Below are 21,682 nucleotides of genomic sequence, written 5' to 3' on the forward strand. Positions count from 1 at the left end.
GCCCGCGAGAATCTGACAGCGGGACGATGACGTTTTGCCTCGTTTTGGGATCCGAGGAAGGCAGGACTGGGATCCCGACTCGGATCGGGAAGTTCGTTGGGGGGGGGGGGGGGGGAATTGTTTCCTTGAGAACCGAGCCCGCTCATCTCTAATATAAACAGTCTTCTGTGCCCCATGTTCTGCAATCCATGAGCTTGGCGCAGGCACCCGGCCAGGATATATAGGCTAGCAAATAATGAATCACATGACCATATAACCCAGGATGGTAGAAAGATTACTTTAATCATTTTGGTAACAATATAAAGACAGAATGTTACACGGTTTTGACCCTTTGTCAATTGGTCCCTTGAGAAAAAGATTTAAAAAAAACTAAAAAAAATAATATTTCTATAATAATGTGGAAGGACATTCAGGGTCTGAGGCTTCGGTGGTGCCTCCAGTAATTTCTAGCAGCCAGATACTGTCACCCCAGGGTGGCTGAGAGACAGGGGACCATTCAAGCTTAGGGCACCAGTGCTTGTTTCACAGAATCCGGGACCCTGGAGAAGTAGTAGTTGTAGTTCCGCAGAGTCGCAAGAACCCCGGCCGAGTTCATGTGCTTCACATCCTTGTGATACTCAAATGGGTTCCCGTGGATATCCGTCAGCTTGCCTAGAAGACAGAAGTGAAGAATAGTCTGTCCCTCAGCCATACAAAGCAAGGGAGAGGTACGATGGTGGGGACGGGAGACATCCGCACTGTAACATGCTCGTCTACAGTTCTCATTTCAGTCATATATTGCAGAAGCATGTTTATAGTTTATTAAATAGAGCAGAGTCTACGAATATCTAGGACTAGAGGAACTACCATTGCTTTATGGCGTCTCACTGGTTAGGACTATGCAATGGCAATCACATCCTTCTCACAGCCCAGTCCTGCTGATCATGTTATAAGACGGGCAGTCTGCAGGAAAAGGGAACATGATATCTTTGGTTGTGAAGTTGCAGTTTTGCCCAACAAGGTGGCAGTTTAGAGGGTGGTATAATGGTAAAGGTTTCATGTCAGAGTGCTGGCCCGGAGTCACGGTTCTGATCTGAAAGCCAGAGCAGGTATGGAAAACGTGGGACCTTATATCTCTGGCTCTAGAAAAAGAGTGTCAAAGTCAGAAAAATATCTCTATGCACACGGCCATATTTGCACCTCATTCATGTCCGCGCTGCGCAGGCGTACGCTCTCCCGTACGTGCACATACTCACAGCCGCGAGCACCCGCAGGCGCACGGTATGCGTATTTACGGTAGAGTTTATGTAATCATAGCGTGCGACTCAATCGTTACATATTTTCATTAATAATGTATTTTATAGATCATGGTCCCTTTGATAGATTCTGAAAGTTTGGTTAATATAGAATGTCCCTGAACGGAGGAATCCCTCTTTGTATTGTGCGAAGGGTCTAACAGGAGTCATACAGTGGTGTTTGATACCCATCGGAAGAGTATTTAAATAGCAATATTCCGGTGTTGGTTTGGAGCGGATTAATCGCTCGTGCGAATAGTTATGGACATAAGAAGTTATGTCCATTTATTATTATTTGTTCTTACTTAGTCATGCACCTGAACAGTACAGGTATCAGTGGGTCTCAAATGGCTCTTTGACCTCAGAGATCCCCCAAACAATAGTTTGCATGTTGGGAGGGCCTCATATCTTTACATGCATAAGGTAAGCACCGGAATAGTAATTGAAGATCAATTGTACTCCAAATCAGTATCTTTCCCGCAGACGGAGTACAATAGCCTTTAATTACACTGAGCTTTGAGACTCAATGAGGAGGGCCAACACCTGTGTTTACGAATGGATTAGGGTTTGTATCCAGGAGAATGAGGGCTGAGATGTCATTGTCTCAACTGAAAGTGGACATCATGAATATAGAACAGAACCCAGACAGGATTCTGTTTTGTATTCGCCAAACAATAGCTCTCCAGAAGACAGGAATGTGTTAGTTATCACCCATTGTTTTGCATAACCAAGACCACATACAGCCCACCTGTATGAATCAACCTATGACCTTTGTTATAATGCGAAGCCGAATTCCTGCGTCCAATGGACAATGAGATTGTAGGGACCATTGGATTGTATTGTGTGAGTAGCATAAAAGACGGGCCTGTGGCATCCAGCTTTCACTTCTCATCAAACGGTTCTCATTGCTGATAATCGGGAAGCTGGCTGTCCAGAAAGCGCTTGCGATCGTTACCCTTGTGCGTAAGTTCTCTCCATAATCATATTGTCTTGCTGTGAGCAATTTCTCTCTCTCCGTCTCTATCTCTCTCTCCCTTCTCTGTTCTCCCATATCTCCCCTTGACTAGTATTGTATTGTATTGTATTGTATTAGATTGGTATTGTATTGTATTTCTGGTGTAGCTATTTTGGTTAGGAAGTCTCTGTTATATTGTAGTGTATCATTTGTACTGTGATTCCTTTTTGCAAGTATATTAGTTATAATACATATAGTAGGCTTTGGACCCTAAACAAGTATCTGTGTATTTCTTATAGTGTTAAGTGTTCACTTGAGCGTCGGTGACTCTCAAGCAGCTTTGTAGTTAATCAGGTGATATAGATAAGTGAATACACAAAATGGAAGCTGGATGTCAGTTTGTCTATTGCTTAAAAGAAACTGTTGCTTTAAATGTGATTCTTATATGTTTGCAGAAACTTTGATTTTAGTAGCAATTAAGGAAGTTAGTCTAGCTTTACAGTATTTCATAGACTGTGGTTAGCTAGTATCCTATAGAAAAGGGAAGTCGAAAGTATGTTGAAGGTAAAAGTATATTTTTAATGTAACAGTCATAATCACAAGATGCTGAGCTAATTAATTGGAAATCCCCCATAAGGGGAGTTTATAAATTATAATATATTCTGATATTTGAAATGTAATTGGTCTATGTATATGATTGGCTTGTTAATTTGATTAGATCATGTAATGCTATGATGAAAGTATATAAGATGAAATCAACGTGTCAATGTGCAGTTCATGATATTCTTTTATCGTGAGCCCTGTGAACTTCACAATGCAATAAATCTACCAAAGAGACTTCATTGTTCTTCAATTATTTTACATGACCATATCATTTTGGAGGTCCCACCGAGATCAACCCAACATTGACACACGAAGAAGGAAGGTGGGCTGGAGCCGGGACACCTGAACCAACAGTGGCCACAGGTAAGAGCTGTTATCTTACTTCTGCTCCATGTGTCCCTGCCTCGGTCTGCTGACTTTGTGTGTTATTGTTGGCTTGTAACTCCTTGAAGTCTTTTTGGAGATTGTGAGTATGGAACCAAATTGATTTTAACTGCATTTTATTACCAGATGCAGTGACTAGTATAGAGTGTTAAGATTGTAATTTCTGTCATTATCATATTTAATGATTTTATGGGATCTTTTGCCTGCCATATCTTGCTAAATTAAGCGTGAAGTCTGTGAGTGATTATGAGTGTGATTGGCCGAGGCTTTACGCCGGCAGATTCTGGACAGGGCCCAGGTAGGAGAGAGGCTCCGGTTAAACTCTCCTATGCTGGATAGTATCAGGGATACTCACCCACTGTGAAAAGCACCTTGTACACTATAAGGCCAAGCTTAGCAGAGTGTGGAACACGTGTGCCTGTTCAGAGCCGTGGCACCTGACGAGGTGGTGAGGTTTCCTAAGTGGAGTAATATCTCTCTAAACAAGGGGAGCGTCCCTGTTTACCATTGTATTGGACATTGAGGCTGGACTGTAAAATAAAGATTAGCCATTACAATGGGTCAAGAGATGTCCACACCGAAGGGCTCTTCTATGTTAGAGATCCCGCACGGCAGTCCAGCGAGTGTGATGTATCAGAGACATGGGAGTGTGGCTGTGAAATTTCTCAGGAGATGGCATGCAAAATACCTTAATAGATCATTCATAGGAACCTTTAGCATAGACAAGTGGATAGAATTAAGTAAATTAAGGGAAAAAGGCTGAAGAATGGAAGGTATATACATTATGGCTAGAAACATCTCGTTATATTCCCCCTTCTGCCTATTTAGCACAGATATCATTGAGAGAAATGAAGACAATGAATGTGTTCCACTTAAAAAGGGAAAGGAAAAAAAAAAAAAGGGTGCAAATTATGCCAACATACACCCAAATAACATGACTGCAACTGGAATTACATGAAGTAAGGTAGCACAGCAACAAACACTTTTACGTGCTCCACTAAGAGTAGTAACTACTGATGAGGGCAAGTTATGGTCAATCCATGTGCCCTGGACCCTAGAAAAATGTAACCATTATAGAAGAAAGCCAAAGTAAGTTAATCAAGCTAGTACGGCTGTATAAGACACATTCATTTACACATAGTAATATGGTACAATTGTTTACTGGTTTATTAACAACTGAAGAATAAAAGGCACTCACTAAAGAAGAAGGGTAAAAAAACATCCATTTCAAACACACAGGATACAAATAGAGTAAGAAAAGATGTTTCTCAGAGACCTACAGAGAAAACATACCAGAGATTATTGGGTAAGGTTCAAACCAGAAGTACAAAATTATGAACAAATAAAAGAGATATTTGATCACAAGAAACCTTTTACAATGTTGACCATTGCTTTTGTTGAGGGTCTTAGATCGCATATCAAAAATTGGTTGACCATTAATGATCTACTGTGGCGCACACAAGTCCCAGAGGATTTGACAACCTTAGCAGTACACCATGAAGATAACTTGGTGTTCAATAAAGTTAGAAACAAGTTAAAGTTGCTGAAGTCACTGGTAATATGGCTGGGTGGGCAACAGAAAGGTACCACCCCTAAACATAGACCGTTTCAGCGTGAAACAGGCAGGTGTCCAGTCTGATCAACTGAATACTTGCGCTGTCGAGCTGAAATTGTTTGTTAATTCTGTAGAAACCAACTGCAGATAATACGTTGTTAATTTGACCTGCAAACCGTGCTGGGCAGGACAGTTCCAGAGAAGAATAAAATATATTAGTTTTTAATTAAGGCATATAATGTAATTTCACCTCATATTGTATAGCAAACCATGCTAACAGAAATCCCTGCAAAGCAAAATAATAATAATAGCAGCTCTACTAACTTGTCAGAAAACTCGGCATGACACTGTGGCACGCTTACCAGAATGGGAACTGGTCCTCATTATTTCTACCACCATTACCCTGGTCAAATGTAATATTTTGAAGTCTGCTACTTTACAAATGGTTAATGAAACTGATGGGTTTCAGAGAGAGGAATGGGGGGAGGAAAGTGTAACCCCTCGTGCTTGCTTAACATACCCTGACTAAGCTGATAATAACTGCCAAGGTAGCAGCACGAAAATAAATTGTAATAAAAATGTTTACATGTTTACTAAAGATATATGTATACTAAATGAACAAACATTAATCAAAATGCAAAAAGCTTGTTATTTACAGGAAAGAACTAAAGAGGGAAAATGCAATGAAGGCTTGTGGCACAGCTCTGAAGGTAAAACTGTTGCCCCAAAATCACTCTTGCCAGCATTGGCACAGATGTCCCATGGACTGACCCATGCAGGTAAGATGGCCATAATTAGTTTGATTCAGACTTACTGGGATGCACCTTGTTTTGCATCAGTTGCAACCAAATACTGTGCTTCTTGCATCATCTTGCAGAGGAATGCTGGAAGAACAGTTAAAACTATACCTTCACATCTTCCCCAGACAACTGGTCCTTTCCAAGTTATACAAATTAATGTCATTCAGCTTCCAAAGGTTAGGATGTTTTAGCATATATTGGTTTGTGTAGACAGGTTCAGTGGCTAGGTAGAGCATCAAGTCCAGCACAGAAATTGGTACAGGAATTTATAGGTATACCATATGTAATATCATCTAACCAAGGCATACATTTTATGGGACTAGTGTTTTTTTACATGTGTGATGTGCCAACCAGCAGCAAAATTGAACATTGCAACGGGACTATTAAAAAATAAGCTGGCCAAAATATGTAAAAAAACCAGCTTGCAGTGGCCAGAAACTTTGCCATTAGTGTTGCACTCGATCAGAACAACACCAAGGGGGGAGTTGAACATTTCTCCGTATAAAATACTGTTTGGAAAATTGCCCAATGTTGCTATTGCACCCGCATATGAACTCAGTAGAACAAATGATTTAACTGTGAACTATCTTATTTCATTAAGCAACCAGCTAAAGAAGATCCAAGCTACTGTGACCAGCACACAACCAATCCCTGTGGAAGGTGCTTGTCATAATCTACAACCTGGTGATGAGGTGATGGTCAGAAATTTCCTGAGATCGGGCTCGCTGACAGACCGGTGGGAAGGACCTTACCAAGTCTTGTTGACAACCCCAACTGCTGTTAAGATAAAGGAGAAAACTTCGTGGATCCACTCCACCCACTGCAGAACAGTCACGCCTCCTGAGACAGCACATGTGGAAGATATACTCCAAGACTCCTCTGCACTTCACCAGTAAAACCAGCAAGTGAGTGGTTCGGGCATAATAATCCCTTGAGCCACTTGCCAACGCAGTATCTCTGTGGAGGGTACATAACTCCTAGAAGAGTACTGTGAAGATCAAAGGACAACAAAGACAATGCTAAACAGGATGATGCTGATAGGCCAAAGGCCAGACCGTGGACTATGGGGGTGCATTCTCTCATGGGCATGTCTGATTACAATCATACTCATTGTGCTTGAGTGTTGTATATACATTCCAGGGTCTGTTAACAATGTGACCAGTCAAACAGGTAATGTAACATCTTACAATGAAGCGTTATTCAAGACACGTGTGTGTAGGGCTTTACAAAAGAATAATTATGGAGGAGAATTTACAGGTAATTCCATGATAGCAATGCACAGTAAAATTGCAAAGGCTCTCAACACAAGCAAATGTTGGATTTGTACCCACCTACCCATCAGTGTAGATGCAGGTATACCCCTCCTGGCTCATTACATAAGCACAGCTGACATGATAGACAGAAATTGGTCCTGCCATAAGCGAAAGAATGGTAGTTGCAGTTGTGCCAATAAGACACCTAAAGTACAGAATATAGTAGACTTCCCATATTTGAATGTCTTAGACGCAGGCTTGCTGTATGCGCCCGCTCTGCAGGTATCTGCAGCCAAAGGAAAACCTGAATTCTGCTTAAGTGTTAATGAAAAGTCCAACCCATATGTGTACAAGGAAAAAATATTACAGGTAAAAAGCCCAAACCTAGGGTACACTAACTATACTGGAGCCACATTTGTGGTAAAGATGTCCGGTAGATGCTCCCTCAAGAATCTCAAAACCTGTTGGCATTCCATAGATGCAAATGGGGCATTAACACCTAACGATACTTTATACCAACTACAGAAAAAGGTGTACACTTGATAACAGCACATGTGGAGATGCCAATGGTAATAACACAGGGTACTTTATGATATACATAAGGCTCATTTATACCAAAACTTTTGGGATGCCTCTGCCTAAGGGTATGTATTGGGTTTGTGAAAAATGGGCATACTCATGGATTCCCTTAGGTGCTAAAGGACAATGTGTACTCTCCTCAGTATTCCTATAGAGCATGACTTGGTGCCAAGTGACCTGACATATTTAAGACATCTCAGTAAAAGAGAAGTGAAAAAAGGATATGTATCTTTCAGATTTTCTGATGGTGAACGTACGGCTGGAACTTTGTTTCCTCTGTCCACTATCTATTTGGTGGAAAAAGCTGTGTCCCAAACCTTAACGGTACTAGATCAGATGGTAGGGGAATTGGTCATTTCAATCAATCAGACAGTGGAAGAGCTGGCTCAAGTAAGGAAAGTGGCTTTACAGAATAGGATGGCACTGGATCAGCTGTTGGCAGCAGAAGGGGGCACGTGTGCAGTGGTAGGACAAGAATGTTGTACTTATATTGAAGATCACAGAGCTGAAATAAGTGCTCATCTGAGCAAGGTGGGAGAGTTGCAGCAGGAAATGATAAGGTTAGGTGCTAGTGAAGGTTGGGATCCACTTGGATGGCTAGGAGGAAGTATTGCAAAGCTTTTCTCTGGAGTATTGCAGTGCATTGTGTTTGCTGCACTGATTGTAGGAATCATATATCTTACCATCAAGTGTGGACCAGTAGTCTGTGTACAATGTGGTAAAGGATTTAAAAGGTTGAAAGTGCACCATGAAATGACCATAGTGGTGGTAGATGATGAGGTTCCACTAGAACAGGTGACTCAGGGAACAAGTCAGGGGCAGCATGAAAGACCGGTGGTATATGCTGACATGAGCAAATCTTATGAAAGTTTACAACTCCAGGAAGCTGAGCCCATATACCAGGCTTTAGAGAAGGATCAGGCAGGTAAGGAAAGTACACAGCTTGTTAATTTTACTTATGGACTGGATAACAGGGTAAAAATGAATCAGGATGAGTATGTTAGACATGAAATACAAGCGAGTTTCACCTAACTGTGTCAACACCCTCTTAGCCAACACCAGAAGGTTCCTATAAAAAGAACAGGGATTCCCGTCCGGTGCGGTGAGCATTGGCGCCAGGCCCATCCCCGTGAACCTACCTTTTTCCTATGTTGTGCGTCTACCTAACCCTCATTAGAAATTGTGAAATTGAACCTTCTGATTTGTGTATTAGAGTGCCAAGTATATTGGCAGAGAGAGGAATGATATAGATAAGTGAATACACAAAATGGAAGCTGGATGTCAGTTTGTCTATTGCTTAAAAGAAACTGTTGCTTTAAATGTGATTCTTATATGTTTGCAGAAACTTTGATTTTAGTAGCAATTAAGGAAGTTAGTCTAGCTTTACAGTATTTCATAGACTGTGGTTAGCTAGTATCCTATAGAAAAGGGAAGTCGAAAGTATGTTGAAGGTAAAAGTATATTTTTAATGTAACAGTCATAATCACAAGATGCTGAGCTAATTAATTGGAAATCCCCCATAAGGGGAGTTTATAAATTATAATATATTCTGATATTTGAAATGTAATTGGTCTATGTATATGATTGGCTTGTTAATTTGATTAGATCATGTAATGCTATGATGAAAGTATATAAGATGAAATCAACGTGTCAATGTGCAGTTCATGATATTCTTTTATCGTGAGCCCTGTGAACTTCACAATGCAATAAATCTACCAAAGAGACTTCATTGTTCTTCAATTATTTTACATGACCATATCACAGGTTACACCAGGTTGCACTTACACATTGTCTCTACATAAAGGTATACTGTGTATTTCATTGTTAAAAATATAGATATAAAGGTATAGTGTTGTGAGCATCTGCGCCGCTGGTGACCTCCTCGTGGTCTCGAGCGTCTGCTACGCCATAGCGAATCATTACGTTTGTCTGTAGCCAATAGCGTGCTTGCCTGTGATCTCTGGGCCGTGAGCGAACGTGACGCTTGAGCGTCTCGCCTACGGCTGAGCGATTGCTACGCAACTAGCGTACCCTTACGGTACTTCTTAAGTAAACAGCGTACAGTGTTCTTAGACCTCATATATGGTTATAAGTACGATAAAGGAATTCTGCTTTGTTAAGAGCAACATGTGTGGCTACACATGGAGAAAGCCATACCCCCAGAGCCTCCATAACCACCATCAGAGAGGTCATAGCCACCCCTTGGCCTGGGAACACTGCAAGCCATAGTACATATATATCCCATATGAATAAGAGACACGAGCGGAGAGAAGTGGATTATTTCATAAGAACGGGAAATTCTGAAGGTGGATTTAGTAACGTTCTAACACTTCTGACTCCTCTGTACATCTGTGAGAACCTCAGCAATATTCATCCTCCCATCTGGTCACATACTCTAATGCAGTATATTTATTCTCATGGTAACATATATGGATTAGACTTTATGTATGAAGCAGCAAAACTCAGAGGATTAGACAAGTGTCAACAGAAAAGCAGTGTGTGTAATTCACAGGTTCTCAAGCTCGGTCCTCAGGACCCCACACAGCGCATGTTTTGCAGGTAACCCAGCGGGTGCACAGGTGTATTAATTACTCACTGACACATTTTAAAAGGTCCACAGGTGGAGCTAATTATTTCACTTGTGATTCTGTGAGGAGATCTGCATAACATGCACCGTGTGGGGTTCTGAGGACCGAGATTGAGAACCTGTGGCCTAATTACCCAGCACGCCAACACGTCATAGTCTGAATTACAGGTGCTGATACCAATGTATGTATTCTGTGCTAATGCTCAGTGTTCCCAGCACTCTGCAGGACAGAACATACAATGATCATCGACAAGACAAAGGAAGCAGAGTGGGCTGTGCCGAATATGTGATGCACATGTTTTAGCTTTCCTCCCTGGTCACACCCAGACTGTCTGCGGCACGCTACAATAATGGCACATTTGTGTTCCAGTATGAATGCTGTTTCCTATGTAAGCCGTGCCTGGCTAGCGTTAGGTGCATCTGGGCAGTGTGAGGCATGCCTGGCCAATGTGAGGTGAATGTGGCCAGTGTGAGGCGTGTCTGGCCTGTGCAGCAGCTTCCTGTATGGGCAGCAGGGGGTTAATGTGGCCAGTGTGAGGCGTGTCTGGCCTGTGCAGCAGTTTCCTGTATGGGCGGCGGGGGGTGAATGTGGCCAGCGTGAGGCATGTCTGGCCTGTGCAGCAGCTTCCTGTATGGGCGGCGGGGGGTGAATGTGGCCAGTGTGAGGCATGTCTGGCCTGTGCAGCAGCTTCCTGTATGGGCGGCGGGGGGTGAATGTGGCCAGTGTGAGGCGTGTCTGGCCTGTGCAGCAGCTTCCTGTATGGGCGGCAGGGGGTTAATGTGGCCAGTGTGAGGCGTGTCTGGCCTGTGCAGCAGCTTCCTGTATGGGCGGCTGGGGGTGAATGTTGCCAGCGTGAGGCATGTCTGGCCTGTGCAGCAGTTTCCTGTATGGGCGGCGGGGGGTGAATGTGGCCAGCGTGAGGCATGTCTGGCCTGTGCAGCAGCTTCCTGTATGGGCGGCGGGGGGTGAATGTGGCCAGTGTGAGGCGTGTCTGGCCTGTGCAGCAGCTTCCTGTATGGGCGGCGGGGGGTGAATGTGGCCAGTGTGAGGCGTGTCTGGCCTGTGCAGCAGCTTCCTGTATGGGCGGCAGGGGGTGAATGTGGCCAGCGTGAGGCATGTCTGGCCTGTGCAGCAGCTTCCTGTAGGGGCGGCCGGGGGTGAATGTGGCCAGCGTGAGGTGAATGTGGCCAGTGTGAGGCATGTCTGGCCTGTGCAGCAGTTACCTGTATGGGCGGCGAGGGGTGAATGTGGCCAGTGTGAGGCATGTCTGGCCTGTGCAGCAGTTTCCTGTATGGGCGGCGAGGGGTGAATGTGGCCAGTGTGAGGCGTGTCTGACCTGTGCAGCAGCTTCCTGTATGGGCGGAGGGGGGTTAATGTGGCCAGTGTGAGGCGTGTCTGGCCTGTGCAGCAGTTTCCTGTATGGGCGGCGGGGGGTTAATGTGGCCAGTGTGAGGCGTGTCTGGCCTGTGCAGCAGCTCCCTGTATGGGGGCGGAGGGGGGTTAATGTGGCCAGTATGAGGCATGTCTGGCCTGTGCAGCAGCTTCCTGTATGAGCGGCGGGGGGTGAATGTGGCCAGTGTGAGGCATGTCTGGCCTGTGCAGCAGTTTCCTGTATGGGCGGCGGGGGGTTAATGTGGCCAGTATGAGGCATGTCTGGCCTGTGCAGCAGCTTCCTGTATGGGCGGCGAGGGGTGAATGTGGCCAGTGTGAGGCGTGTCTGGCCTGTGCAGCAGCTTCCTGTATGGGCGGCGGGGGGTGAATGTGGCCAGTGTGAGGCGTTTCTGGCCTGTGCAGCAGCTTCCTGTATGGGCGGCGGGGGGTGAATGTGGCCAGCGTGAGGTGAATGTGGCCAGTGTGAGGCGTTTCTGGCCTGTGCAGCAGCTTCCTGTATGGGCGGCGGGGGGTGAATGTGGCCAGTGTGAGGTGTGTCTGGCCTGTGCAGCAGTTTCCTGTATGGGCGGCGGGGGGTGAATGTGGCCAGTGTGAGGCGTGTCTGGCCTGTGCAGCAGTTTCCTGTATGGGCGGCGAGGGGTGAATGTGGCCAGTGTGAGGCATGTCTGGCCTGTGCAGCAGTTTCCTGTATGGGCGGCGGGGGGTGACTGTGGCCAGTGTGAGGCATGTCTGGCCTGTGCAGCAGCTTCCTGTATGGGCGGCGGGGGGTGAATGTGGCCAGTGTGAGGCGTGTCTGGCCTGTGCAGCAGCTTCCTGTATGGGCGGCGGGGGGTTAATGTGGCCAGTGTGAGGCGTGTCTGGCCTGTGCAGCAGTTTCCTGTATGGGCGGCGGGGGGGTGAATGTGGCCAGTGTGAGGCGTGTCTGGCCTGTGCAGCAGTTTCCTGTATGGGCGGCGGGGGGTTAGTGTGGCCAGTGTGAGGCATGTCTGGCCTGTGCAGCAGCTTCCTGTATGGGCGGCAGGGGGTGAATGTGGCCAGCGTGAGGTGAATGTGGCCAGCGTGAGGTGAATGTGGCCAGCGTGAGGTGAATGTGGCTAGTGTGAGGCATGTCTGGCCTGTGCAGCGTATGGGCGGCGGGGGGTGAATGACCTGTAAGCACATACACACAGGCAGCAGCAGGATGGAGATTAGGAGACATGACAGTCACAGGTTACAGCTTACCTCCCACAGCGTGCAGGACCGCCTCAGGTGCACACGTGTCCCACTTCTTACAGCCGGGGCTGGCAAACACATAGGCCGAAGCCTGACCCTCAATTAGCTGGATGATCTGAGAGCAATGAAATATGTGTCAGTCCTTGTGCGTCTCATCTCAGTGATTGTTACATCTGCCTCCATGTAATCTGGGTTATACTGATGAGAGAGAGTTATGGGTGACAGGGTGGAGGGTATTGGGGAGAAGGTCTCGTAGTGTAATGCATATGTATTAATACACTTGGGGGAGATGTACTAAGCATTGGAGAGTGATAAAATTTAGAGAGATAAAGTACACAAAGTCTCACAGCTCTCTCCTACTCAACCCATCCTTACCCGCGTCTCCTCCTGCTGGTAAAGGCTCCTCTCTATCTATGGCCGCCAGCCCCTAGTAGTACAGTGATCACTCCGTCGCTGTATTATGTGTGAGGATTGTGCTGCACTCTGTTACCTGCACTCTGTTACCTGCACTCTGTTACCTGCACTCTGTTACCTGCACTCTGTTACCTGCACTCTGTTACCTGCACTCTGTTTCTCTTATTTATTTACTGTAACGCTAAATTATACTAGAGTGCTGACGGAAGACCACCGAATGCTGTGACCGGCGACAACACTTCAAGTGAGAAAATAGAATTTTGGTTACCTACCGGTAAATCCTTTTCTCGTAGTCTGTAGAGGATGCTGGAGTCCATATTAGTACCATGGGGTATAGACGGGTCCATCAGGAGCCATTGGCACTTTAAGAGTTTAATAGGGTGGGCTGGCTCCTCCCTCTATGCCCCTCCTACCAGACTCAGTCTAGAAACTGTGCCCGAGGAGACAACTTACTTTGAGAGAAGGAATTACACAGATAGTGGCGAGATTCATACCAGCTCACACAACAGGCAAATCCGGCCAACATGCCGAAACCACTGCAGCAACAGCTGAGACAGTAAATAACGCAGAACTTACCTAGGAACCAGGTAACACTCAACCATAAAACCAATGCAGGAAAACGAAGCGCTGGGCGGGCACCCAGCATCCTCTACGGACTACGAGAAAAGGATTTACCGTTCAGGTAATTAAAATCCTATTTTCTCTTACGTCCTAGAGGATGCTGGGGTCCATATTAGTACCATGGGGATGTACCAAAGCTCCTAGTATGGGAGGGAGAGCGCGGAGGCTCCTGCAACACTGCTTGACCAAACTTGAGGTCATAAGAGGCCAAAGTATCGAACTTGTAAAACTTGGCAAACGTATTCGACCCAGACCAAGTAACTGCTCGGCAGAGTTGTACAGCTGAGACACCCCGGGCAGCCGCCCAGGAAGAGGCCACCTTACGAGTAGAGTGGGCATTTACAGATTTCGGACACGGCAATCCTGCCATGGAATAAGCATGCTGGGTAGTGAACCTGATCCAGCGTGAAATCGACTGCTTAGAAGCAGGACACCCAAGTTTCTTGGGATCATAGAGGACAAACAGACAGTCATTTTTCATATGATGAGCAGTCCTCATCACATAAATCTTCAAAGTCCTCACTACATCCAAGGCCTTTGAAGCAATTGAGGAGTCAGTAGCCACTGGCACCACAATAGGTTGGTTGATATGGAAAGCGGATACAACCTTAGGCACGAACTGTGTACGAGTCCTAAGTTCCGCCCTGTCTTCATGGAAGATCAGATAGGGACTTTTACAAGATAAAGCCCCCAATTCCAACACACGTCGAGCAGAAGCCAAGGCCAACAAAGTGACCGCCTTCCACGTGAGAAACTTGAGATCAGCCTCCTGAAGAGGCTCAAACCAAGCAGACTGCAGGAACTGCAACACCACATCAAGATCCCAGGGTGCCGTTGGCACCACAAAGGGAGGCTGGATGTGCAGAACCCCTTTCAAAAAGGTCTGAACCTCAAGGAAGACAGCCAATTGTTTTTGAAAAAAGATGGACAAAGCAGAGATCTGGACCTTGACGGAGCCCAATCTCAGTCCCATATCAACACCTGCTTGCAGGTAAAGGAGAAAACGTCCAAGTTGAAACTCCACCGCAGGAAATTTTCTTGATTCACACCAAGAAACATATTTCTTCCAAATACGATGGTAATGTTTAGACGTTACGCCCTTCCTAGCCTGAATCAGAGTAGGAATGACTGCATTCGGGATACCTTTCCGAGCGAAGATCTGGCGTTCAACCATCATGCCGACCAAACGTAGCCATGGTAAGTCTTGACAAGCGAACGGCCCATGCAGTAGCAGATCCTCCCGAAGAGGTAACGGCCTTGGATCTTCCAGCAGTAGATCCGCGTACCAAGCCCTCCTTGGCCAGTCCAGAGCAATGAGGATTTCCAGAACCTTTGTTCTTCTTACCAGTTGAAGAACTCTTGGTATCAGAGGAAGTGGAGGGAACACATAAACTGACGTGAACACCCACGGTGTTACCAGTGCGTCCACCGCCACTGCCTGTGGGTCTCTCGACCTGGAACAGTACCTCCGTAGCTTCTTGTAGAGGCGGGAGGCCATCATGTCTATGTGAGGAACCCCCCACCAACCGGTTACCTCCTCGATCACCTCTGGATGGAGGCCCCACTGTCCTGTATGGAGATCGTGTCTGCTGAGGAAGTCTGCTTCCCAGTTGTCTACACCCGGAACGAAGATTGCCGACATCGCCACAGCGTGCCTTTCGGCCCAGAGGAGGATTTTTGACACCTCTGACATGGCAGCCCTGCTCTTCGTTCCGCCTTGTCGGTTTATGTAGGCCACTGTGGTCACGTTGTCCAACTGCACCTGAACAGCCCGATCCTGTAGAAGGTGTGCTGCTTGCAGGAGGGCGTTGTACACCGCCCTTAGCTCCAGGATGTTTATTGGGAGAAGGGATTCTTGATTCGACCACCTTCCCTGAAAGGTTTCCCCCAGAGCGACTGCTCCCCAACCTCTTAGACCTGCATCTGTGGTTAAAAGAATCCAGTCCTGAATTCCAAACCTTCGGCCTTCCAGAAGGTGTGGAAGTTGTAGCCACCAGAGGAGTGAAATCCTGGCTTTCGGAGACAGGCGTATCCTCTTGTGCATGTGTAGGTGAGAGCCCGACCATTGGTCCAAGAAGTCCAGCTGAAAAGGTCGAGCATGAAACCTGCCGTACTGCAGAGCCTCGTAGGCGGCAACCATCTTCCCCAGAAGGCGGATGCATTGGTGAACTGATACCCGGGTAGGCTTTAAGACATCCCGGACCATTGTTTGAATCACCAATGCTTTCTCCACCGGGAGAAATACCCTCTGCATTTCCGTGTCGAGGATCATTCCCAGGAAATACAGCCTCCTTGTCGGCTCCAGATGAGACTTTGGAAGGTTCAGGATTCATCCATGCTTCCTGAGCAGCTGTGTCGTGAGCGTGATGGATTGCAACAACCTCTTCCTGGATGATGCCTTGATCAGGAGATCGTCCAGATACGGAATTATGTTCACCCCCTGTTTGCGGAGGAGTACCATCATCTCCACCATCACCTTGGTGAAGATCCTTGGTGCTGTGGAGAGGCCAAATGGCAGCGCCTGGAACTGATAGTGATCTTCCAACAGTGCAAACCTGAGATATGCCTGATGCGGCGACCAAATGGGAATGTGGAGGTATGTATCCTTGATGTCCAAAGACACCAGGAACTCCCCCTCCGCCAGTCCTGAGATGACAGCTCTCAGAGATTCCATCTTGAATTTGAACTCCCTGAGATAAGGTTTAAGTTCAGGATAGGCCGTACCGAACCATCTGGTTTTGGTACCACAAAAAGGATCGAATAATAACCTTTGTTCCGCTGTTGAGGCGGAACTGGAACAATGACCTCTGACACCACCAACTTTCTGATGGCTTCCAGAAGAAATGTTCTGTCCGCCAGCAGAGCTGGCAAGCCTGACTTGAAGAAACGGTGAGGCGGGGGATCTTGAAACTCCAGTCTGTACCCCCTGGACACTATATCCAGGACCCAGGGGTCCAGACCGGATGACACCCAGACGTGGCTGAACTGCCGGAGTCTTGACCCACCTGACCCTCCTCCAGGCCTAGCTGTCCACCGTCATGCGGATGATTTAGGGGCATCAGAAGCGGGCTTCTGGGTTTGGGAACCTGCGGGAGCAGGTTTCTTTCCTTTGGCACAACCACCTCTAAAGAAGGTGTTCGAAAGCTTGTTCTTTCTAGACCTCGTGGGCCGAAAGGACTGTGACGTGGCCGATGAAAAAGGCTTCTTCGTAGCCAGAGCAGCTGGGGGAAGAAAAGGAGACTTACCCGCGGTAGCTGCGGCAATCCATGCATCCAGCGGCCTCCCCAAAGAGAGCCTGACCCTTATATGGTAGGCCCTCCACACACTTCCTGGATTCCGCGTCCGCAGACCAGTGGCGCAGCCAGAGACCCCTGCGAGCCGAGACGGACATGGAGGAGATCCCCGCAGCCATGGAACCCAGGTCCTTCATGGAATCCACCAGGAACTAGTGATGTGCACCGGAAATTTTTCGGGTTTTGGTTTTGGATTCGGTTCCGCGGCCGTGTTTTGGATTTGGACGCGTTTTGGCAAAACCTCCCTGAAATTTTTTTGTCGGATTCGGGTGTGTTTTTACAAAAAACCCTCAAAAACAGCTTAAATCATAGAATTTGGGGGTCACTTTGATCCCATAGTATTATTAACCTCAATAACCATAATTTCCACTAATTTCCAGTCTATTCTGAACACCTCACAATATTATTTTTAGTCCTAAAATTTGCACCGAGGTCGCTGGATGGCTAAGCTAAGCGACCCAAGTGGCCGACACAAACACCTGGCCCATCTAGGAGTGGCTATGTTTTTATTAGAAAAATTGCAACAACAAAACAAAGCAATCAACAAACACGAGAAAAAAATAATAACTTACATAAACAAAGGTGATACCAGCCAAAAGCCATACTTAAATAATATTGTCCAAAGTCTTTAGTCCGACTACGATGGCATAATATATCAGATTAGTGTATGAAGAGGCAATGCCAAATAAACTCAATAGTCCATAGCACTGGCAAGATTAATAATAGACAATCAATAGCAATATACAGACCAATATGTACAAAATCAAGCCATAACACACAACAAAATCCAAACATAGAGAAAGTGAGGTGAGCTTTTAGTCGTATGTTAAAACCATAACATAAAAAAAACTATAACACAAAATCTAACAGGGGGTGAAAGAAAAGAAAGCCAGAAGGATGAAAGGAAGGAAAGACTTCAGCCACCCACTCAAGGGGGTCTCAGATTGCGTCAAAGCCTGGACCAACTGACGGCATCCATCCTCCCTCGATCCATATCCATCATCCTCTTTACCTCGTGAAGAATGGTACCAACCACCTCAGTACAGGGAAGGACTAACCTTCTAAGGGAAACTAGACACCATGCACTCCAAGTGTGGTACCTGACCGCTAAACTAACTAAGTAAATGGTGACTAAATCAAACCTCCCAAACCTCTTTTTGAACGCCCCATACGCCCACTCAGGGTAACTAAGCCCCGAAAGGCACGGAAGGCGTAAAGCGGCTGAAACGGCTTTGTAAATTTTTACATTAAAGGGACACTCGAGCAAGAAGTGGTCCACAGTCTCCACCACCCCAGGACACTCCTCACGTGGGCAAACACGATCACTGGCACCTCGAAACCCGATCTTCCCCCTAACATAAAGCTTCCCTTGAAAAAAAAGCCAGGCAATGTCCCTGAACTTCAGTGGGATCCTCCGAGAATTAATCAGATTCAACCCAGCAGAGTACACATTGCCCGGGCAGTCCCTTAGCGATGGCTGGGCATAAAAATGAGATCGCAAAATGCTCCTCTCCAACTCCCTTCTAGAGAAGCCTTTGACTTCACTCATCAAAATTCCCCATAGCCTTGTCACCTTCAAGCACAAGATGACGTAGATCGGGAGGTATCCGCATCTATCAACTCGGAGGTTTCTCACCTGACCGCCATCTATCCATGACCTGAGGAAGGGGTGCACCCAAACCCTAAAGCCTTCTACCCACCGAGGGGGGGCCTCCAAAAACAGACTCCCAAGATGTAACTTTACAAAAGTGGATGTGAAAAACACCACAGGGTTGACCATACCAAGTCCACCCTCTGCCCTCGGTCTGTAGGTGATGCCTCTCTTAACGAGATTCATCCTGTTCCCCCACAACAACAGAAAGAACAAAGAATAAATCCTGGACCACAAAGATTGAGGCAAACAGCACACATAACTGACATAAACAAACACCGGGATCAGGTGAGTCTTACACAGGTCAACCCTTTCCCTGAGAGAAAATTTCCATCTTCTCCAGCTCTCTACTTTACGGGCAGCAACTTCCAGCCTACTCACCCAATTTAGATTGGTATAATCACCACGACTAAACCAAATCCCTAAGATTTTGATTGACGAATTGGCCCGGGGAAGGCTGTCCGGAAGGCTGAACTCCTCACCTTCCTCCCCCATCCAGAAAGCTTCACATTTGTCTTGGTTTATCATGGAGCACGAGGCCCCAGAGTACTCGCAGATAAGGTGTTCCACATCACGTGCCTCAGTCGTAGACGACACGACAATCGTGACGTCATCTGCATAGGCCACCACCTTCAGCAGACACTCCGGCCCCAATTGCACCCCTTCGAGTGCACCACTTTCAACCCTCCTGACGAAAGGGTCGATTGCGAACACATACAGAAGGGAGCTCAAGGGACAACCCTGACGGACACCGGAGTTAACCGCGAAGGCAGGACCTACCCAACCATTGACAAGCGGGAAACTCTCGGCCTGATTATAAATAACGCGAAGCCAATCCACCACCCTCACTGGAAGTCCATACCTTTCAAGCAAGGCCCACAGGTACTCATGATTGACTCTATCGAAAGCCTTAGACTGATCCAATGGCAGCAAGTACTTTCCCCACTTCTCAGCACGACATCGCTCCACAGCCTCCCGGACGCCAAGGACAGCACTAAAGGTGCTACGGCCTTTCACGGTACCATGCTGAGAAGAAGAAAGCAACAGCCCGGAAACTTCCATCAGCCTATTGAAGAGCACCTTTGCCAAAATCTTCCTGTCTGTATTGAGAAGAGCGATGGGGCGCCAGTTCTCAACACAAGATGGATCCTTACCTTTGGACAATAATATGAAGGCGGACAACCTCATGGAGGGAGGGAGCAAACCCTCAGCCAGGCTCTCATTAAAAACCTCCACAAGATGAGGAACCAAGAGGTCCGAAAATGCCTTAAAAAATTCAGATGTTAAGCCATCCGGGCCCGGAGATTTCTTTATAGACAAACAGTCTATGGCCTTCCTGATCTCCTCCGCCGTCACATCACTTCCCAAAGAGTCAAAAGAGGCATCAAGGCCCCCGAGCCTAGGTGTCTCCCTAAGAAACCTTTCCATCCTTTCTCTGATGAGTGGCTGCTCGGACAAAAGATCGGAGTAGTAGGATCTGATGACCCCCAGAATGCCCTCCCTATCCTCACGAAGGACACCCCGAGAATCAACCAAACCCCGCACCTCCTTCAGATCAACCGACTTTCTACAATTCTGACAGGGATCAGGTGAGTGGTAAACTCCATAATCTCTCTCCAAAATCAAGGAAGCCATGCGACTGTATTGATATTCCCTCAACCGAGCCTTCACCCGAGAGATCTCCCCACTATCTCCACGCTCAGAGATCAAGAAATCAAGTTTCCTTCGCAAGTCATAGTAGGCATTTTGTTTTCTCAAGTTTTTCCGGGCTACCAGCCTACGGAAAAACCCGAGTACGCTTTTTACACTCCTCCCACCACTCGGATCTACTCCAACCTGCCTCCAAAAGAGTCTCTTGTAGTTGAAAGAAATCTCTAAAGGACTGTCTCACCATCTCCTCCTTCAGGAGCCCCGAATTCAGCCGCCATAGACCCCGCCCTTTCTGAGGGGTTTCCGAAGCATTCAAAGCAAAACTCAGAATACAGTGATCGGAGAACTCTACTAGCTTCACCTCAGGAGGCAAAGTTTTCGCGGACTCCTTAACAAAAAAAACTATCTATCCTAGACCTACGACTACCACAATAAAAGGTGTAACCCGTGAGGTCTGGAAAATGGCGAACGTGCACATCCACCAGACCAGCCTCCCTAGTCATGCTAGCTAAAAAATTGGAATCATGACCCAGGGTTGTCTATGTGCCCCCCCTGTCTTTTGGCCTAGTGATAGCGTTAAAATCGCCACCAAAGACAATCTGCCGGGCTGAAAAAAGAAACGGTTTTATCTCCGTGAAGAGACATCTCCTGTCCCTTGGGGACTGGGGCCCATAGATGTTAATTAGCCGTAGGTTCTGTCCCTTCAAGTTGATATCCAAAACCATACACCTACCTACCTGTAACTCTACAATCATGTGCACGGTTACCATACCGGTAAAAAGCACCGCCACCCCACCGTACGGCTCGGCCGCAAGAGACCAGAAAGACGGTCCACGCCTCCATTCACGCTTTGCTCTATGAAGAACCGCCAGATCACCAATCCTGGTCTCCTGCAAAAATAAAAAATCAGCCTCAATTGTGCTGAAAAAATCAAAGGCCATAAAACGAGCACGTTCGGACAAAACGGAAGCCACATTAATTGTGGCACATCGTATAGGCTGGGGATCCATGTTTCATTGGATTGTAAGGTAGGACCCAATCACTTTCTCTTTGCTTGCCTACTTGACTCCTCATCGGAGCCATACCTTTTAAAACTAGTCCCCAAGGGAAGAGGATCATCCTCCCCAACAAACACCTCCTCAGTATCACTCTCACCTGCAGTGGGAGAGACAGAGAGGTCCATGCCCCGAGCCTCCCCCAAAACAGCAGAAATATCTCGGCCCAAATCATCATGAGGAGGACCCGGATCAGGAGGCTCCGCTCCTGGAGAAGCGGGAAAGGACCTAGGGTCCACAGGGACAGGGGGAGGATCCACGAGATCATGGGGCAATGAGGAAAGGATTTGAGGGGTACAGGAAGGCATGGAGGAAAAATCCCCCACATCTTCCCCGACTGAACTCTGAGGTTTCCCATCAGTGTCTGATGTTACCACCGATCTAACTTTTGAAGACACCTGAC

General features: G+C 46.9%; 1 protein-coding gene across 4 annotated transcripts in view; it reads right to left on the reverse strand.

Annotated features, from left to right (window-relative positions):
• Positions 1-258: 258 nt before the first annotated feature.
• Positions 259-21,682, reverse strand: part of BPNT1 (3'(2'), 5'-bisphosphate nucleotidase 1) — a 148,059-nt gene continuing 126,635 nt past the window's right edge. For all 4 annotated transcript variants that reach the window (XM_063919134.1, XM_063919135.1, XM_063919136.1 and 1 more), the window contains 2 exons: positions 12,605-12,710; positions 259-651 (listed from right to left, as the gene is read on the reverse strand). In XM_063919134.1, coding sequence (XP_063775204.1) covers positions 503-651; positions 12,605-12,710 — 255 coding nt within the window. In that variant the 3' untranslated portion in view covers positions 259-502. The remainder of the gene's footprint in view (positions 652-12,604; positions 12,711-21,682) is intronic.

The sequence above is a fragment of the Pseudophryne corroboree genome, chromosome 4 (genome assembly GCF_028390025.1).
Source record: "Pseudophryne corroboree isolate aPseCor3 chromosome 4, aPseCor3.hap2, whole genome shotgun sequence".
In the NCBI taxonomy this organism is placed as follows: domain Eukaryota; kingdom Metazoa; phylum Chordata; class Amphibia; order Anura; family Myobatrachidae; genus Pseudophryne; species Pseudophryne corroboree.